The sequence below is a fragment of the Aristolochia californica genome, unplaced genomic scaffold, assembly GCF_029961685.1.
Source record: "Aristolochia californica isolate CCGP_79_NKW_82.1479 unplaced genomic scaffold, dmAriCali1.0.hap1 SCAF_1, whole genome shotgun sequence".
Classification (NCBI taxonomy): Eukaryota; Viridiplantae; Streptophyta; class Magnoliopsida; order Piperales; family Aristolochiaceae; genus Aristolochia; species Aristolochia californica.
The window spans coordinates 57,551,776-57,566,822 of NW_027181770.1; the positions used below are offsets into that span (position 1 = coordinate 57,551,776).

At 32.4% G+C, this 15,047-nt stretch overlaps 1 protein-coding gene across 1 annotated transcript; it reads right to left on the reverse strand.

Moving 5' to 3' along the window:
* Positions 1 to 3,880: 3,880 nt before the first annotated feature.
* LOC137952578 (mitochondrial import receptor subunit TOM20-like) lies at positions 3,881 to 14,226 on the reverse strand. Its single transcript, XM_068799660.1, has 6 exons — positions 13,878 to 14,226; positions 13,500 to 13,578; positions 12,962 to 13,128; positions 12,779 to 12,826; positions 7,618 to 7,695; positions 3,881 to 4,360 (listed from the first exon to the last, which is right to left on the reverse strand). The coding sequence occupies exons 1-6, from the start codon at positions 13,980 to 13,982 to the stop codon at positions 4,235 to 4,237; spliced, it is 603 nt and encodes a 200-aa protein (XP_068655761.1). The 5' UTR covers positions 13,983 to 14,226; the 3' UTR covers positions 3,881 to 4,234.
* Between the last annotated feature and the right edge of the window lie 821 nt (positions 14,227 to 15,047).

The window sequence follows — 15,047 nt, forward strand, 5'->3', positions numbered from 1 at the left end:
AGTATTAAATAGGTAAGAGTAAGATTTTTAATTAATTAATAAATTAATTTTATATTATATTATTGTAAACAAAATGTGTACCTATAAATTTGATTTTTAAACTCTAATTTAAAAAAAATTAATATATTTTTTTAAATAATAAATATTTTATATTGATAATAAAATGTGTTAAATAAGTAAGAGTAAGATTTTTTATTTAATTATTATTTTTATTTTTAATTATTTTTAATATAAGGTAATAAAAAATGTACAGTTAAATTTGATAATAAAATGTACTGATAAATTTGATTTTTAAACTCTAAACTAAAATTTTCAAAAAAATTTAATTAAAAAATATTTTAAATCGATAATAAAAAAGTGTTAAATAGGTAAGAATACAATTTTTTAAATTAATTAAAAAGAATTTTAATAACTTATTATTTTAAATATAAGGTAATAAAAAGTCCTGATATATTTAATCTTTAAACTCTAAGATAAAATTTTCATTTTTTTTGTTAATAAATATTTTAAATTGATAATAAAAGGTGTTGAATAGGTAGAGTAAGATTTTTAATTAATTAATTTTTTATTAATAAATTATTATTTTATAAATAAAGTGATAAAAATGTACCTATAAATTGTATTTTTTGACTCTAAAATAATTTTTTTGTATATTTTTAAAATTTATAAATATTTGAAATTGACAATAAATGGGTTAGAGTAAGATTTTTTTATTAATTAGTATACTCATTTTATTTTATTTTTAAAAAATATAAAGTAATAAAAATTGTACCGATAAATTTTATTTTTAAACTCTAATATACAATTTTCATATTTTTTCAATTAATAAATATTTAATCAATAATAATGGTGTTAAATAGGTAACAGTTAATTTTTTATAATTTTTTTAAAATATAAGGTAATAAAAAGTGTATTCATATATTTGATTTTTAAAATAAAAAATATTTTTTCAATTTTTTGTTATTTATTGACATGGCATCTTACTTAGCTTTGATAGGTCAGAATGGTGACATGGCAGTCGACGTGCCAATCAACTCATTGAGTGTTGATGACATGACGACATGTAATCAGTCAAAGCTTACGTGTCACTTTTGACTGTATACATGTACAGTTAAAAAAGTAAAGTTGGGTATTTTTTTAAATAAGTTAAAAATGTCGTTATTTATCTAATTAAGTTTTAAAAAATGGGTAAAAACCTAAATGTCCCTTTATTTTATTTAATTTTCATGTCCTGAAGCAGATCCAATGAAAGATAAATAGTAGTAGGAAAAAGGAAGGCATGTTGATTATAAAGTACATTTATTTATTTATTAAGTGTATGGTTTGGCTGGAATCTCTTGGATCTTAAAACCTCACTTAAATTATAGATGAAGAGGGTATAACTTTTGTTGGAATCTCTTGATGAATCTCACCTGCTACTATATTTAATTAATATTTAATAGGTAATAATATTTTTTAACTAACTAATTAATATAAAATTTATATTTTATTATTCTAGAAAAGAAGGTAATAAATATGTTCTAACAAATAGGATTTTAAAAATCAAAATATTGTATTAAATTAAATAATATCTTAAATAGATAATATAAGGTATTAATTACATTAATTTTTTAAAATAAATAATAAACTAATTTATATTTTTATTATATTAAATAAAAGCTAATGAAATGTGTAAGATTTTTAAAACCAGAAACTATTGTTTTTAAAATATTTTTTAATTACAAAAGAACTTAAATCAATAATAAATAGAAAATGAGAGGAAAAAAGGTATACAGACATGGAATACTGCCACGACGTATTGATGACATGACAATGTGATGTTATTTCCTTCAGTAGCTGATGTGGCATGATGATGTGTTACCACATAAGCGATCAAAGCTGGCGTGTCTTCTTAGACTGTACACGTGTCAAAGTTAGATATCTTTTATATTAAGTTTGGATGTAGGTTATTTTTTATAAAAAAATGGGTAATTTAAGAAAAATCCCTTTTTTAACAATTGTTATGGTTGTTATCATTGGAATCATCTTCTTTTTAATGGAGGTCATTAAAAATTAATATTTTAATATACGTTCCATTAAGTGATTGAAGAAAGAGATATCACAACAACTCTTCCATTACTCTCTCTATGTGGTCTACTTAATTAAGCTACTTTTTTGTTTTTTTTGGGTGTACTACAAAGATAAATAAATTTAGCCTGTCCTTCCATTTCTTCAGTGAAATTGCTAAGTCCACTCACTCTACACTGCAGTATCTATTTCATTTATATTTACTCGTCAAGTATTTGACTCGCAACATCTGATTATGAATGGTCGGAGCGTTGAAAGACAAGTGTGGACAAGTGATCATGAGCCTTGTCCAACAAAAAATTGGCAACTCCGGCCACCTTCATGCAGCCATATTGACCTCATTAGACAACTTGCATTTAAGCTGCCTTTTCTCTCTCCATCTCCAACGAAATTACTTTACTGTGCTCCATTCCCATCTGGAAAAGTTCATTCGTTCAGAAGACAGACCAGGATCTATCTTCAAGCTGATAGAAGCGGAGAAAACCCTAGTCTTGCAATCTCTCTTCTCTCTCTCCAGTCACATACTATTCCTTGCTTGAGCTATCTGGAAACGAATATTAAATTCTTAACGAAAGCACTCATCCCACTTCAGTTGGGGACCAAAGCTACAATAACTATTCTATTCTCTTTGAGAGAATAGAAAAAATTATTAAGATAAAAATCATGAGCAGAATCGTTAAAAACCACTGCACACGTCTTCTTTCTTCCCTTTTAAAACCACCCAAATTTCTCTACTAGCTAGGCCGCAGACCCTCCATTGCAACGTTAACGCGTGTTCAAGCACAGCTTGCTTTGCTTTCAAACTACAGAGAGATGGGAGTTCTACAACTTTCATGAAGGCAATAAAAAAAGCCCTATCAATCATTAATCTAAGGAAGAAAGAGAGGAAGAGGAGGAAAAGAAAAAGAGGGTTGTCATTGCTCTGTAAAGATTTAATATTCCTAGTCAGATCCTGCACTGAGTTCAAAAGACAGACCAAGTGGTCTAATTAGATATGCTTAAAAGAAGATGGTGAGATTCTTTCTGATAATGGCAAGGTGTCCCGCACAAGAGGCAAATTCATGGGTTCATCAGCCAACCTACTCCCTACACCATTCCACGAAAAGAAAGAAAAGATATCTGTGGACTCCTAAAGCCTGCATGACCTCCCTTCTTGTGGCTAAATCATGCATATAAATATGTAGTTTCATTGTTAGTGGATTACAAGGCTGTCTCCAATGCAAATTACTCATCCATTGGTTGCATTGACGTTTAGTACCTGTTACTCTCACAGCTTCACTATGGCACCAGCTCCCTTCTCTTTATTTGTTTCATTTCTTACACTTCAATCTTTATACTGAAGAATTAATAAATATATAAAGCTAGGTTAGTTACTAAATGTTTTAGTCAAAGAAAAATAATCCACTTTTTCGATAATATTCTTCAATCACTAGTTCAAGTACTAATTGTACTGATAGTGAGTACTTAAGAGTACTAATTGTACTGATAGTGAGTACTTAAGAGTACTTATTGTACTGACTGCATCATATAACCTCAAAATCCATTAAAAACCACATTTCTTAATGGCAAATTAGAGAAAGAAATTTATATGCAACAACTAGAAGGTTTTAGGGTTTCCAGTAAGGAGAAAAGAATATGTTACAAATGTTAGTCAAATCCTTATCTAGTCTAAAACAAGCGAGTAGGCTGATTTTGATAAATATGTATATTGGAAATCATACGATAAACTTTCAATGACTTTTTAATCGATCGAGCACCAATTTTTAGTCAAATAACTAGATCAGAAAACGCATACTTTAAGAAAATCTTTGCATGGCAACTGACAACAGTATACAAATTTATTGCCTCTGGAACCAGCATATAAGAACTCCAGTTAAGTCCTCGCCAAGTACACAAACATGCTGCTCGATAACAAAATGCAAACTAACTCTTTAATAGAGACACCCCATGCAAATGAAGCATAAATTTCCATAGAAAAAGTTTCATGGCGAAAATAGATGAATTGCTACGACAGACCCTCGAATGCCCGGGGTTGCTCGTCCATTCGTATCGCTCCGCAGTTTCCTTCAAAGCCTCTCCCAGCTATAACCTAGGTCTTGAAAGCGAATAAGCTCCCAAATTACCTGCACAGATAGAGGCCTCCATAGGATGGAATAATTCAAGGTGTTCATCTTGGGGCTGGCGGAGGAACATGAGACTTTGCCATCCCAATCCATGCAACAATGCCAACTGCAAGAATGACCCACCCAAAAATGTCGTATGCAAGGTCACTGTTTTTCTTTTTCTTGGAACCCTGTAATGGAAATTATATATACATAATCATTTTATGTCTTTTGTTTTTTCCATGGAGTAACAGATTCTGCTTTTACCAAATCTCCAAAGAAAAAAAAGAAAAAAAGAAAAAAAATGGGGCACCAGAGTATCACAAACTCCAAAGACAAACTTACAGTTTCTGATAGTCTAACCAGAAATTAACAATCCAGTTAAAATTATTCTTTCTTCTTTTATATGTTTTGGGTAAAAGATTAAATTTTAGAAACCAGTAAACCTGAGCACTCTGAGAAGCAACCAGATGGAACCCCACTTGAATCATTTTTCAGCACACCTCCAATTCCACAAGAATCAATCATATTGTCTATACAATCTTCTTCACTAACCAGTAGATATTTACAGTATAAAATTGACAGCTAATGATTCGCAAATCAAACAGCTTTGCAATCTTTGTTAAATATTCATTATTTTTATGTGGTTGCTGAAATCTGTTTCTTTTAAACCACAGTCAAGATCAAGAGACGAGCTTAAGACGCACAACCATGGATCCATCATGAGCTTGGAGAAGCCTATGACTCCAAAAAACACAACTTGAATAACATGGCTTGACTAAACAACAATATAATCTACATCCAAAACATCATTTAACAGCTTTTTTTTTTGTAAAGAAACCTGAGTGAATTTAGTAATGAACCTTGATCTTAAGCAGAAACCATAACATGCACACACCGTAAACAATACTGATACCAACTATCAAAAAATAAGAAAATAGGAAACCGAGTGAAATAAACTTTCAAGCTTATTTGAATAAGTATATTGAAAACCAAACATGTCCAAGCAGCACAAAGAAAAATACATTAATTCATGAGGAAAATTAAAAGTGACAGGCAAACCATATCATTAAGATTTAGGACATAACATTTACGGTTCCATCAACCCAACAGTTAAAAAATAAAAATCAAAATAATAAAGATAAAACTCTAATCCTTACTATAGACTACTATACCGCAATCATCCAACTCTTCATTTTGTTTGGTTCAAAAACCTTCTCAATGAATTTAAGTTTGATAATAGACACAAATAAGAATGTCATTTTAAAGTGGGCAAGTGGGAATTCAAGTACTAGTTGGCTCTTGAAGGAATATTTGAAACTCAACTTAAGAGAAAGTCACTAAAGAAATCAAATTTTAAAGATAAAAAAATCAAAATTAGAAAACTATATGATAACTGCCAGTATGGCGATGAATCTCTGACTTGAACAAAATAGGATTCAATGCCTCAGTAAACAAAACTGTTACCTTAAGAGTTTGATTCTAATGCCATGATTAATGGACTTGAGAACAGAAACAGGAAAGGGACAAAAAAGAGAGAAAATGTAAAATTGAGAATATGAATTGGAAAAATTCAATAAGCTTCTACAAACTATTAACCTAAAAATAAGAAAATATTTAGAAACTAGTAAGAAACAAATGATATATTAAGAAATATTCCTATACACAGAAATACAGATAATAACTGATTAAGTTTTTGTTGAAAATAATTATAATTAGAAATGAACCTGTTGAATAGTCTTTATGTCATTAAACAACTTATTTGAAACAAACAGTTTACAATTTTCATTTTTATCTTCTTAATTCATTGAAACATATATAAGATTCATATATAATTTCACAAAAATTCCTTTGGAGACTTTTTTGTAATAATGCAAGAAGTTCCTTTGGAGGTGATACTACATTTAGAATTTGTAATACAGAAATAGTTTTGCTATAAATCAGTTGCTGGTATATGAATCTAGAATAAATATTTAATACAATGTTTGGCATTTGTAAAACTAAATTCGATGTTTCAAATGATTGTCATAAACATTACTTAATCAAATTAAATCATGATTGTTAGAGTTTTTATATAAATAGTTTATCACACTACTAAAAATCGATAATGGTAAAGAAGTTATTATTACTTAAACATTAAAAATTATCTGTTATTTAAAATCTAAAATTCAATATATATAAATTAACCATAAATTTTATTTTAATTGAATAATATATAATAATTAATCATATATTTGATTATAATATTATACTGAATTTAAAAGTGTATCAATTTATGTCAAGTGAAATATATATTGAGCTTAATTTTAAAATAACAGGTTTAAATCATTTAACATAATAATTTCGATAACTTAAATTTTTTAAACTTAATTCTAAATTATCGTAATGCATTTTTTCAATGTTTTTTTTGAAAAAGATAATGCATTTTTACTATCAAAAGTAGTAAATATAATTGCCACCATGTTAGTATTAATCATTTTCTAAATAATTTATTTAACAATCAATTAATTTAAAATTAATTATTATATTTGATAATAATAACGCATTTATTATAAAAATTATTATTATTTCGTCATAACATTAATATAATTATTGAAAAATGACAAATGAATTTCATTTTTCTGATTTAGCTTCCCTCTTCAGAATTTCATTTCAGTTCTTGGGCAACTAAATTTGGAAGTCCACAGTTACTCTAACATTTGAAGCTTTTGGAAAAGAAATCACAACTACTACCAGAAACACTAACTCTAAAATTACTGTTGATCTGGAATTAAATTCCAATTCGGAAGCAATTGCAGATCTCCCAACAACACAAATTTCAAAAACATTTCTGAAAAGTTTCCTACAAAATTTAGGAAAGTGTTGTATCAGTTTTAAGAACCAATTCTAGTGGAATGGTATTCCCTCTCCAGTTTCTGGTAGTTATGGTTAGACTTTACTCCGCTATAAGGGTATGTGCTAGCATCCCATGCTGTTAGATCAAGGAGGAAAATCCTCCTTTTTTTACTGTTACTCAACGCAAACAAACCAATAAAGATTCAAAATCCCCACCGCCAACTAAACCAAAACATAATAACAATCGTAAAAATAATTTCAAGTGAAACGACATTCGCTCTTCATGCAGAGTATATATCCGCCCTACTAAGGGCAGGTGAACTCATCCCAGTTGCAAGATCTACAAGAAAATCCTCCTTTTCACTGTCAATCAACTTAAACAACAGTATCCCTCACCTCCAACAAACCAAAAAACCAAGAACTATAGAAATAATCACAATGTGAAAGTCATAACATTTTACCCTATAAAAGCCACTAAAAATGACCTAAGCAGAAGAGAGGATAACAAACAATGAACAAAAAAAAAACGAAGCCACAAAAAAAGCCACAATAACTAACACAATTATATGACAATAAAATAATATGGGTGTGTGAAACAACACCAATATATCACCTTAACAGTTGAACCTGATGCCCCTGCGCCAGCTTTGTTGAAAGTTTGTGCCTGGATCTGTGCATGCAGCTCAGGTGCCTATAAAGACTATGGTTAGTAAATTAATTAGAATTTAATTTAAAAAATTAATAAAACAGAAAAATAAAGTCACAGCAACTGGGTAAAAATATCACCCTTCCAAAGGAAACAAGATTCATGTAATGTCACTAAAATAAAAAAGCAAAAGAACATCTTCGTACTGTACACCTGCATACACTTAGCTAACATGCAAAGAAAGAGAAAGAAATGTCATGTAATGTTGCTAAAAAAAATGCAAAAGAACATCTTCGTACTGTACACCTGCATACACTTAGCTAACATGCAAGGAATGAGAAAGAAATGCTAACATATTTCTAGAGCTTGAACTTGAGTGAGAAAAAATAAATTAAATGTGCAAACTGCTCCAAATTTAATTACAATGAAAAGTGTCCAAACCTTATGTTTGCTAGATCCAGGTATGAAACTTAAGAGAATCATAACTTGATGCTAGTTAGTTCTATTTATGCTTGATACTAAGTTCAGAAAGGTGCAGAGAGAGAGGGAAAGAAAGCAATGCCTTTGCCACTCCAGCAACAATCCTGGTGCAGATAGGGACTACATTCAAAAAACAGCTGAGAGTTATGGCCAGGGGGTTGGTTTGTTGCTGGTCTTGTTTGTTTTCTTGTAACCTCATATTTCTTCTCTTTTCTTAATGAAATACGCACCTATTAAAAAGAAGTTATGACAAGTGGAGTGAGCCATGGCGGACAGACAGAATGAAGTTTCAGCAGAAACCTAAACAGATTAAGTTGGAGAACTAAAACCAATATTTAAAGAGGTAAACCATCAGATGGGGACTCTCTTTTCTATAATTTTGGAGACCAGAGCTATGTCCCAATTACACCCAAACTTTAACACTTAAAGATAAGTCCTAGCATAATTAAATAACCCAATATAAATAGAAGATTAACAAGACTAAAACACCTTTAAACTGAAACTCTTCTGTGAGACTTCCTTCCATAATAATCGTGGTTCTGTAAGACTTCTTCTTGTATAAGACTCATAATGCCACCTCACGTGATCACGGTGGGTCCATATCTTATGGGCTTGGGCCCATCTTCTAATAAGCTATAAATGGAGTATAATGATTTACAAAAAAATTTAAAAAAGAAAGAAGTTTCTATTTTTATGTTGATTCTTGAACAAAATAAAATCTTTCCATTTCTCTAGAAAGGCTAAAATCAAAAGAAACCAGCCATTTCTCAGAAAATTCAAAAAAAACCTTATATTAGTTCCTTATTTTTGCTGATTTCACCATATTCCCAAGTAGTTTTTTGTAGAAGTTGTTCAGCTTTGTCGGGCATCTGATAAGCACCACAGCTCTCTGTATGTCATTACGGATAACCCTACTGGGTACCTTCACATGCTTTGGGCAAGTCATACACACCGCAGCTATATGTATGACCTTTCAAGCTGGACAATGCCCTTGACCAGGTTGGTGATGCAAGAACTTCAGGACATGTTAAGTTGGGTCCAAGGCCCTATCCCAAAATGACTAGTCAACTTAGGAAACCTCTTTCCCAACTAAACTCAAGATCTTTGTACCCACTAATCCACGTGGGACTATTCCTTAACACTCTCCCTCACGTGTAGACCATCTTTTGTGGCTTTACTAGTGGATAATTTAGGAGTAGGCAGTTTAGGTGTAGGCCCTCTTTTGTGGCTCTACAAGTAGATAATATTTAGGTATAGGCCCACATATGAGTACCTGCTCTGATACCATGTTAAGTTGGGTCCAAGGCCCTATCCCAAAATGACTAGTCAACTTAGGAAACCTCTTTCCCAACTAATAAACTCAAGATCTTTGTACTCACTAATCCATGTGGGACTATTCCTTAACAGGACCAATAAAGCATTTTACCATTAATATGGTCCTCTTTTTAAGCTAAAAACTTTACACTACCATATAAATTTAAGGGGCTTCACATATGTCCAAATCTATTCATCATGATGCTTAATGCTTAAGTCTCAACAGAACTTCACATGGAAGTAGTCTAGAATATTTGATCAAATTTAACAAGGTCCTAGGTAGTTGTCCATCACGATAGCACTCGCCATTCGTTTGCCAACTAACGATCTTGTTTTAAATGGCAAGAAAGAATATATCAAGAGAAAGGACATACAAGCACCTCAATTAACAAGCCACTCCCATCCTACAACACGGTATTGCTCCTTACCAATAAAAAAAGAAAGAAAGAAATACATGTAGTGCTATTCACCCACGATGTCCCAATAGATAACTATTATTTTGAACATTAATGACCAACTCAGCAGTTCACATCTCACCTTCATGCAAGATGAGTCCTCACCTAGATAGGGTGTCAACTTGGTAATTGGCCAACTCCTATGAAAAATCCCACTCACTTTTCCATTTTCTATTGACAGAAATATAAAATGAATTGATGGAGCAAATCAGAAGAGCATAAAGCATAACACAATGAAGTCCAACATATCCTTTTCACAATTGCCATGAATCCATGGCTTACACAACCTGAGGTTTTCAAGATCTCCCAGAAGCTTCTGCACAATTCTTTCGAAGATTCTGAAAGGTGTGAATTCAGATACTCAGCCTTTTAGAAATCATGAGAAGCAAACTAGTATTAAACCATGCAGTAGCTGCATCACTAAAGCTTTTTTCTATTAAAGATGCATCACTAAGGAAATTTTACCATTGGAATAAAAACAATAAGAACTTTCCTCTCTTGCTAAATCAACTGGGTCACTCAATGACTTTAAGCCATAAAAAGGAATCCTCAGCCACCAATTGACCGCAATCCTTTGAGAATTTGATTTCTTTCACATTGCCAGACTTATCATTCAGAGCATTATAGCATATTCTACATTAACAATAGCTTATGACCGCTTAATGATTCAATTTTTTAGCATCAATCTCCAGCAGTGAAGGTATTAGGCGATTTGATGTCACATACACTCAAATAATTGGTTGCTCATGAATGAGACGTGAACTCATGGTAAGGCTACAGGACATAATATTGTCAATGAGGCGATTTCATTGCCAAAGACAAGGCTTCCAGACCTAGTCCAACAATGATCACGAAATTGTCCTCTTGAATGAGAAGATAGGCAGGACGAGGTTTTCTCAAAGGTCTGAGACTTTATAGGGAGTGAAGAAGGATGACAGCATCAAATGTATTGTGAGTGAAGGACAGAAGGCATGCAAAACTCAAAACTCTCCTGCAGAACACAAAGAATCAATGAGCTTGCATACAGAATGAAATCGGTGATTACTTTTAGCAACAGAGAAAGGAGTTGGTGGCCTTCGATAACACCTAAAGATTAGTCTTTTCCCTAATTTCCTCCGAAATACCTTAAAGGGACATCAACAATCATTAGCCTGCATAAATTTCTCCAACCCCTATGAAGAACACTTTCTTTTTGGATCTCTGACTGTTACCATCAACTGTGACAACTCCTAAGTTGTTGTGCTCTAAGATGCATCTATTACAAAAACAGTTCTTTTACTGCATCAGACATAAAAGAATCAGTTCAGAGAAAAGTTTATTGGACAACTTTACTAAGGAGATCATTTTCAAAATTTCAGTATATCTTTTGACCTATTGCCCGAATCAGATCCTTAATGGAGCTAGCTAGAGAAGGCTCGTCCCTGTATTAGTCGAGGTGATAGTGAGATTGAAGGGAGCAAGACTTTTTAGAAAGAGAAGTGTAGAGGAGCCCAGGTGACGGTGGAAATGCCCTGCTGCATCAATGTTTTCATGGGACAGCGATACACGGGAACATTTGCCTGCTCTGACCCACCTTGCACTTTTTATTTTTTGTTTTAAAATTATCACAGCAAATTGTATTTGTTGTATAAGTATAGTGTTAGCGTATATGAACTGTAGGGGGAGGTACGGCTTAGATGGGGTATCCAACCTGATCTAATACACAACAGGAACTTACAACCAAACAATAACATTTTGTAACAGCAGAGGAAGCTAATTTTTTCAAGCTCAAAAGTTGATAAATAATCTTCATTTCATGAAAGCAGAAACAAGGAAATAACATGAGATCAGACAAACCATTCTAATCTCATATTTTGTGTTATAACTAAGGCTAACTTTAAATTAAGGAAAGATTTTAGTAATCCACGACACCTTCTTCATGTCAAGAATAGAGAAGATAATTCACCCTAGTTCAGTTCAATGAAAACATTCAAAGAACAACTATTTCTTTTGTCTAACAACCGAAACACAAAAAACTTGAGCTTGCTAGGCAAATATTCTAAGATAAGTTTGCAACCATACTTGCATGTGGAAAGCAGCCTAAGACAGCACAAAGGAACTTATGCCAACCAACTCTACTATAGCCAAAGTAAAACAGAATATCAAGAGCATAACTAACCACTCCCAAGGATACATTTACAAGAAATCCTCAAGAGAATCCTTAAAAAGACACTTCGAGAGGGGTAATATTCATTTATAAATCCCATGTAAGAGGAAGTACAAATGTTAGGAAGGTGATTTTGTCCCATGACACTGTAGCTCATTGATGAAAAAGCTTCTAGAAAAGGGAACACATCTTTTGCCTGAAATATCATTTTTAGCATACGGAAGATATTTTTTATACTAAGGAGGTGCTGAACCCTAAAACAAGAATCACTTTTTTTATGAAGCACGGTACAAGCAAAAGAATAGGCTCCTTCCTGAAGTTGATAAATGCAAGTAGAGAAAGAAAAAAAGTGATCTGATATCTAATACTGACAACTCCAAAAACTACTTCTGATGGACCAATCAAAGAGTCTGTCCTGAAGTTGATAAATGCAAGTAGAGAGAGAAAAAAAGTGATCTGATATCTAATACTGACAATTCCAAAAACTACTTCTGATGGACCAATCAAAGAGTCTGTCCTGTTGATTAAGAGCAAGAGAGAGGGAGGGACAATTATACAACAACATCTGTAATTGACACTTTCAAAAATATTTAAAGTGAAATTTATCTCCTGATATTTATAAAAGAGAACTTTGCATGCTTCTAAATGCAACACATTTAAAGATAAATAATGTAAAGGGAAAGAAATCTAGGAACCTTCCAACAAAGCAAAGAAGTAAGGAATACAAGATTACCTTTGCTGACATTTCCAACGATTTGAGATAAAGCTCATTCCCAGGATCCTACATTAACCAACACAGTTACATACTCTTCTACAACATAGAAGGACAGAACCAATTAAGTCACTTAATAGACTACAAAGAAAAATGAAGCAACTGAGAAAAAGAAAGGCCTTCATACAATGCAGTAGCACAAACCTCATCTATCGCTTGCTGGAAGCATTCAGCAGCTTTCTTAAAGTTAAGAGTTGCTTCGGGATCCGATGTCAGAAATGCTTGGGAGGTAAGAACATTTCCCAAGCACCAGAGAGCATCATGCTTTTTTGGATTGATTTTAAGTGCTTCCTCCAGCTTTGAAACAGCATCTGAAACGATGTATAAAAGATAAGAAATTACATATTAGGACACTTCATTCCTAAGAACATCAATAGAACAACCGCATAGAAGGTGACACTGTATGAAGCATAAAAAGTACAGATCTTCTTCCAAAGCAACAATGTCTCACCAATCAACATTAAAATCATTGTCTGATGATAATTTTATCACTTGATTATCAATGAAAAAAAAAAAATAGAAACAATGCTGTCGACCTAAATATTATACAAGCACACGAGGAACCCAGAGGAGAAAACATAAAAGTGGAGAAACTACGGATATTTGTGGAGATTGAAACGACACCATTTCACAGTAGCATTAAGCTTCCAAAATACCCAATTTAAAGGCAAAAAGAAATTACCTTTAAGCATCTGAATACACTCAGGGCCACTCTGAAATTGCGCCAACTCCATAAGCACTCCTCCCCATCTAGTCAAATTCTAGAAAACAGATAAAAAAAGACGCAATAAATTTCCCAAATAAATCAGAAACTGCCTAAACCAGAGAGAGGGAGAGCTGTCCGCTGTCTCCAACAATATCTACAGTTTATTACGGCTACACGAATTAGCAACATCCAAAAAAAAAAAAACAATGAAAGAACAACATAATGCAAATGAAAGTCCCGTAAAACCCAGGATTAATTTAACGACAGCTAAAAAACAATGAGAACCAAAGAGATGACTAGGATGAGAGTAGCATTTCACAGATAGAAGTAAAATTGAATAGTAAGAACACATACATCGGCATCAAGAGGGTTTATCGCGTACTGTGACTCGGCGGCTTTTTTAGCATGCTCGAAGAATAAAAAACGTTCCAACTCCATATCACTCCCTCCCCCTTCCATGGAAACGATACAAAAGCTCAGTCCCTTCTTTCTTTCTTTTTTCTTTAGCTCTTCTAGGGTTTGGAGTTGCGACGACGCAGCGACCAGGACAAGTCTTAAACCACTCGCCTCTCGGCAGGGCGGGCACAGTAATAAACAGATGGCAAGCAGAGGGCGTGCAGCAAAAGATTTCCCTTGCTGACTCTACCAAAGAGGGAGCGCATAGTTAGAAAATTCTGCATCCTGTTTGCATCACTTCGAATCTTGATTTTCTTTTTCATTTGAAAAACATCAACGGTGTTGATTGATATTAGGGTTACAAATGGTCAAGGTCGATCCATAATTTAAAACTACCCCAAAATCTTTAAAACTTTAAACCTTTCCCACATTTTGCATTCATTTCAAATACATTTTTTAAGGCGCCACCTTCCAAACAACTACTTGTTGCTTGGTGTTCTCGGATCTTATTCACTCTTGCCAAACTTCTCTCTCTATTTTCTTTAAGGACATTGAAGTTATACCTTTGCACTCTGAAATCATTCCTTAAAAGTTCAAATTATTATTTGAGTTGCTCGTATGATTTCCCTATTTGAAAAACCAATTTGATTTTATCGAGCTTATACTTTGAAATCTGATGTTAATATAGTGTTTTTATAAGTGGTTTCATTCTTTACTTGACATATTAACTTTCGTACACAAGACTTAACTAGTTGATGAATTCATATGAAGATGGGCTACTAACTAGTCAGATTATTTCATATCCAAGTACCCAATTACTTGAACAAAGGAATACCTTTATAACCTTAAAACATCGGAAAAATGTTTATTTTCGAGTAGAGGATGACTTGATCTAAAGAACGTTTATTTATAAGGATATATATTTATTATTTTATTAGGATTTATATGTTAGATTTATATTTACCTCTTTATTCACACATTTACATGTTCACTTGTGATTAATTGGATTAATAACAAATAAAACATCCTTTACCAATTTCACAAAATCAGATAGGTAATGACATAAGCTTTTCCTATTTCATCTATTACTTGTTACATTCCCAACTCATAAAATGATCAACTAGTGCA

Bases quoted from the DNA above. Each gene is read 5' to 3' on its own strand.
- LOC137952578 (XM_068799660.1), bottom strand. From the start codon at position 13,982: ATGGAAGGGGGAGGGAGTGATATGGAGTTGGAACGTTTTTTATTCTTC. The intron at 13,579-13,877 runs GTATGTGTTCTT...TCTGTTTTCTAG, and splicing joins TAAACCCTCTTGATGCCGAT to AATTTGACTAGATGGGGAGG. The intron at 13,129-13,499 runs GTAATTTCTTTT...ACATCGTTTCAG, and splicing joins GTGTATTCAGATGCTTAAAG to ATGCTGTTTCAAAGCTGGAG.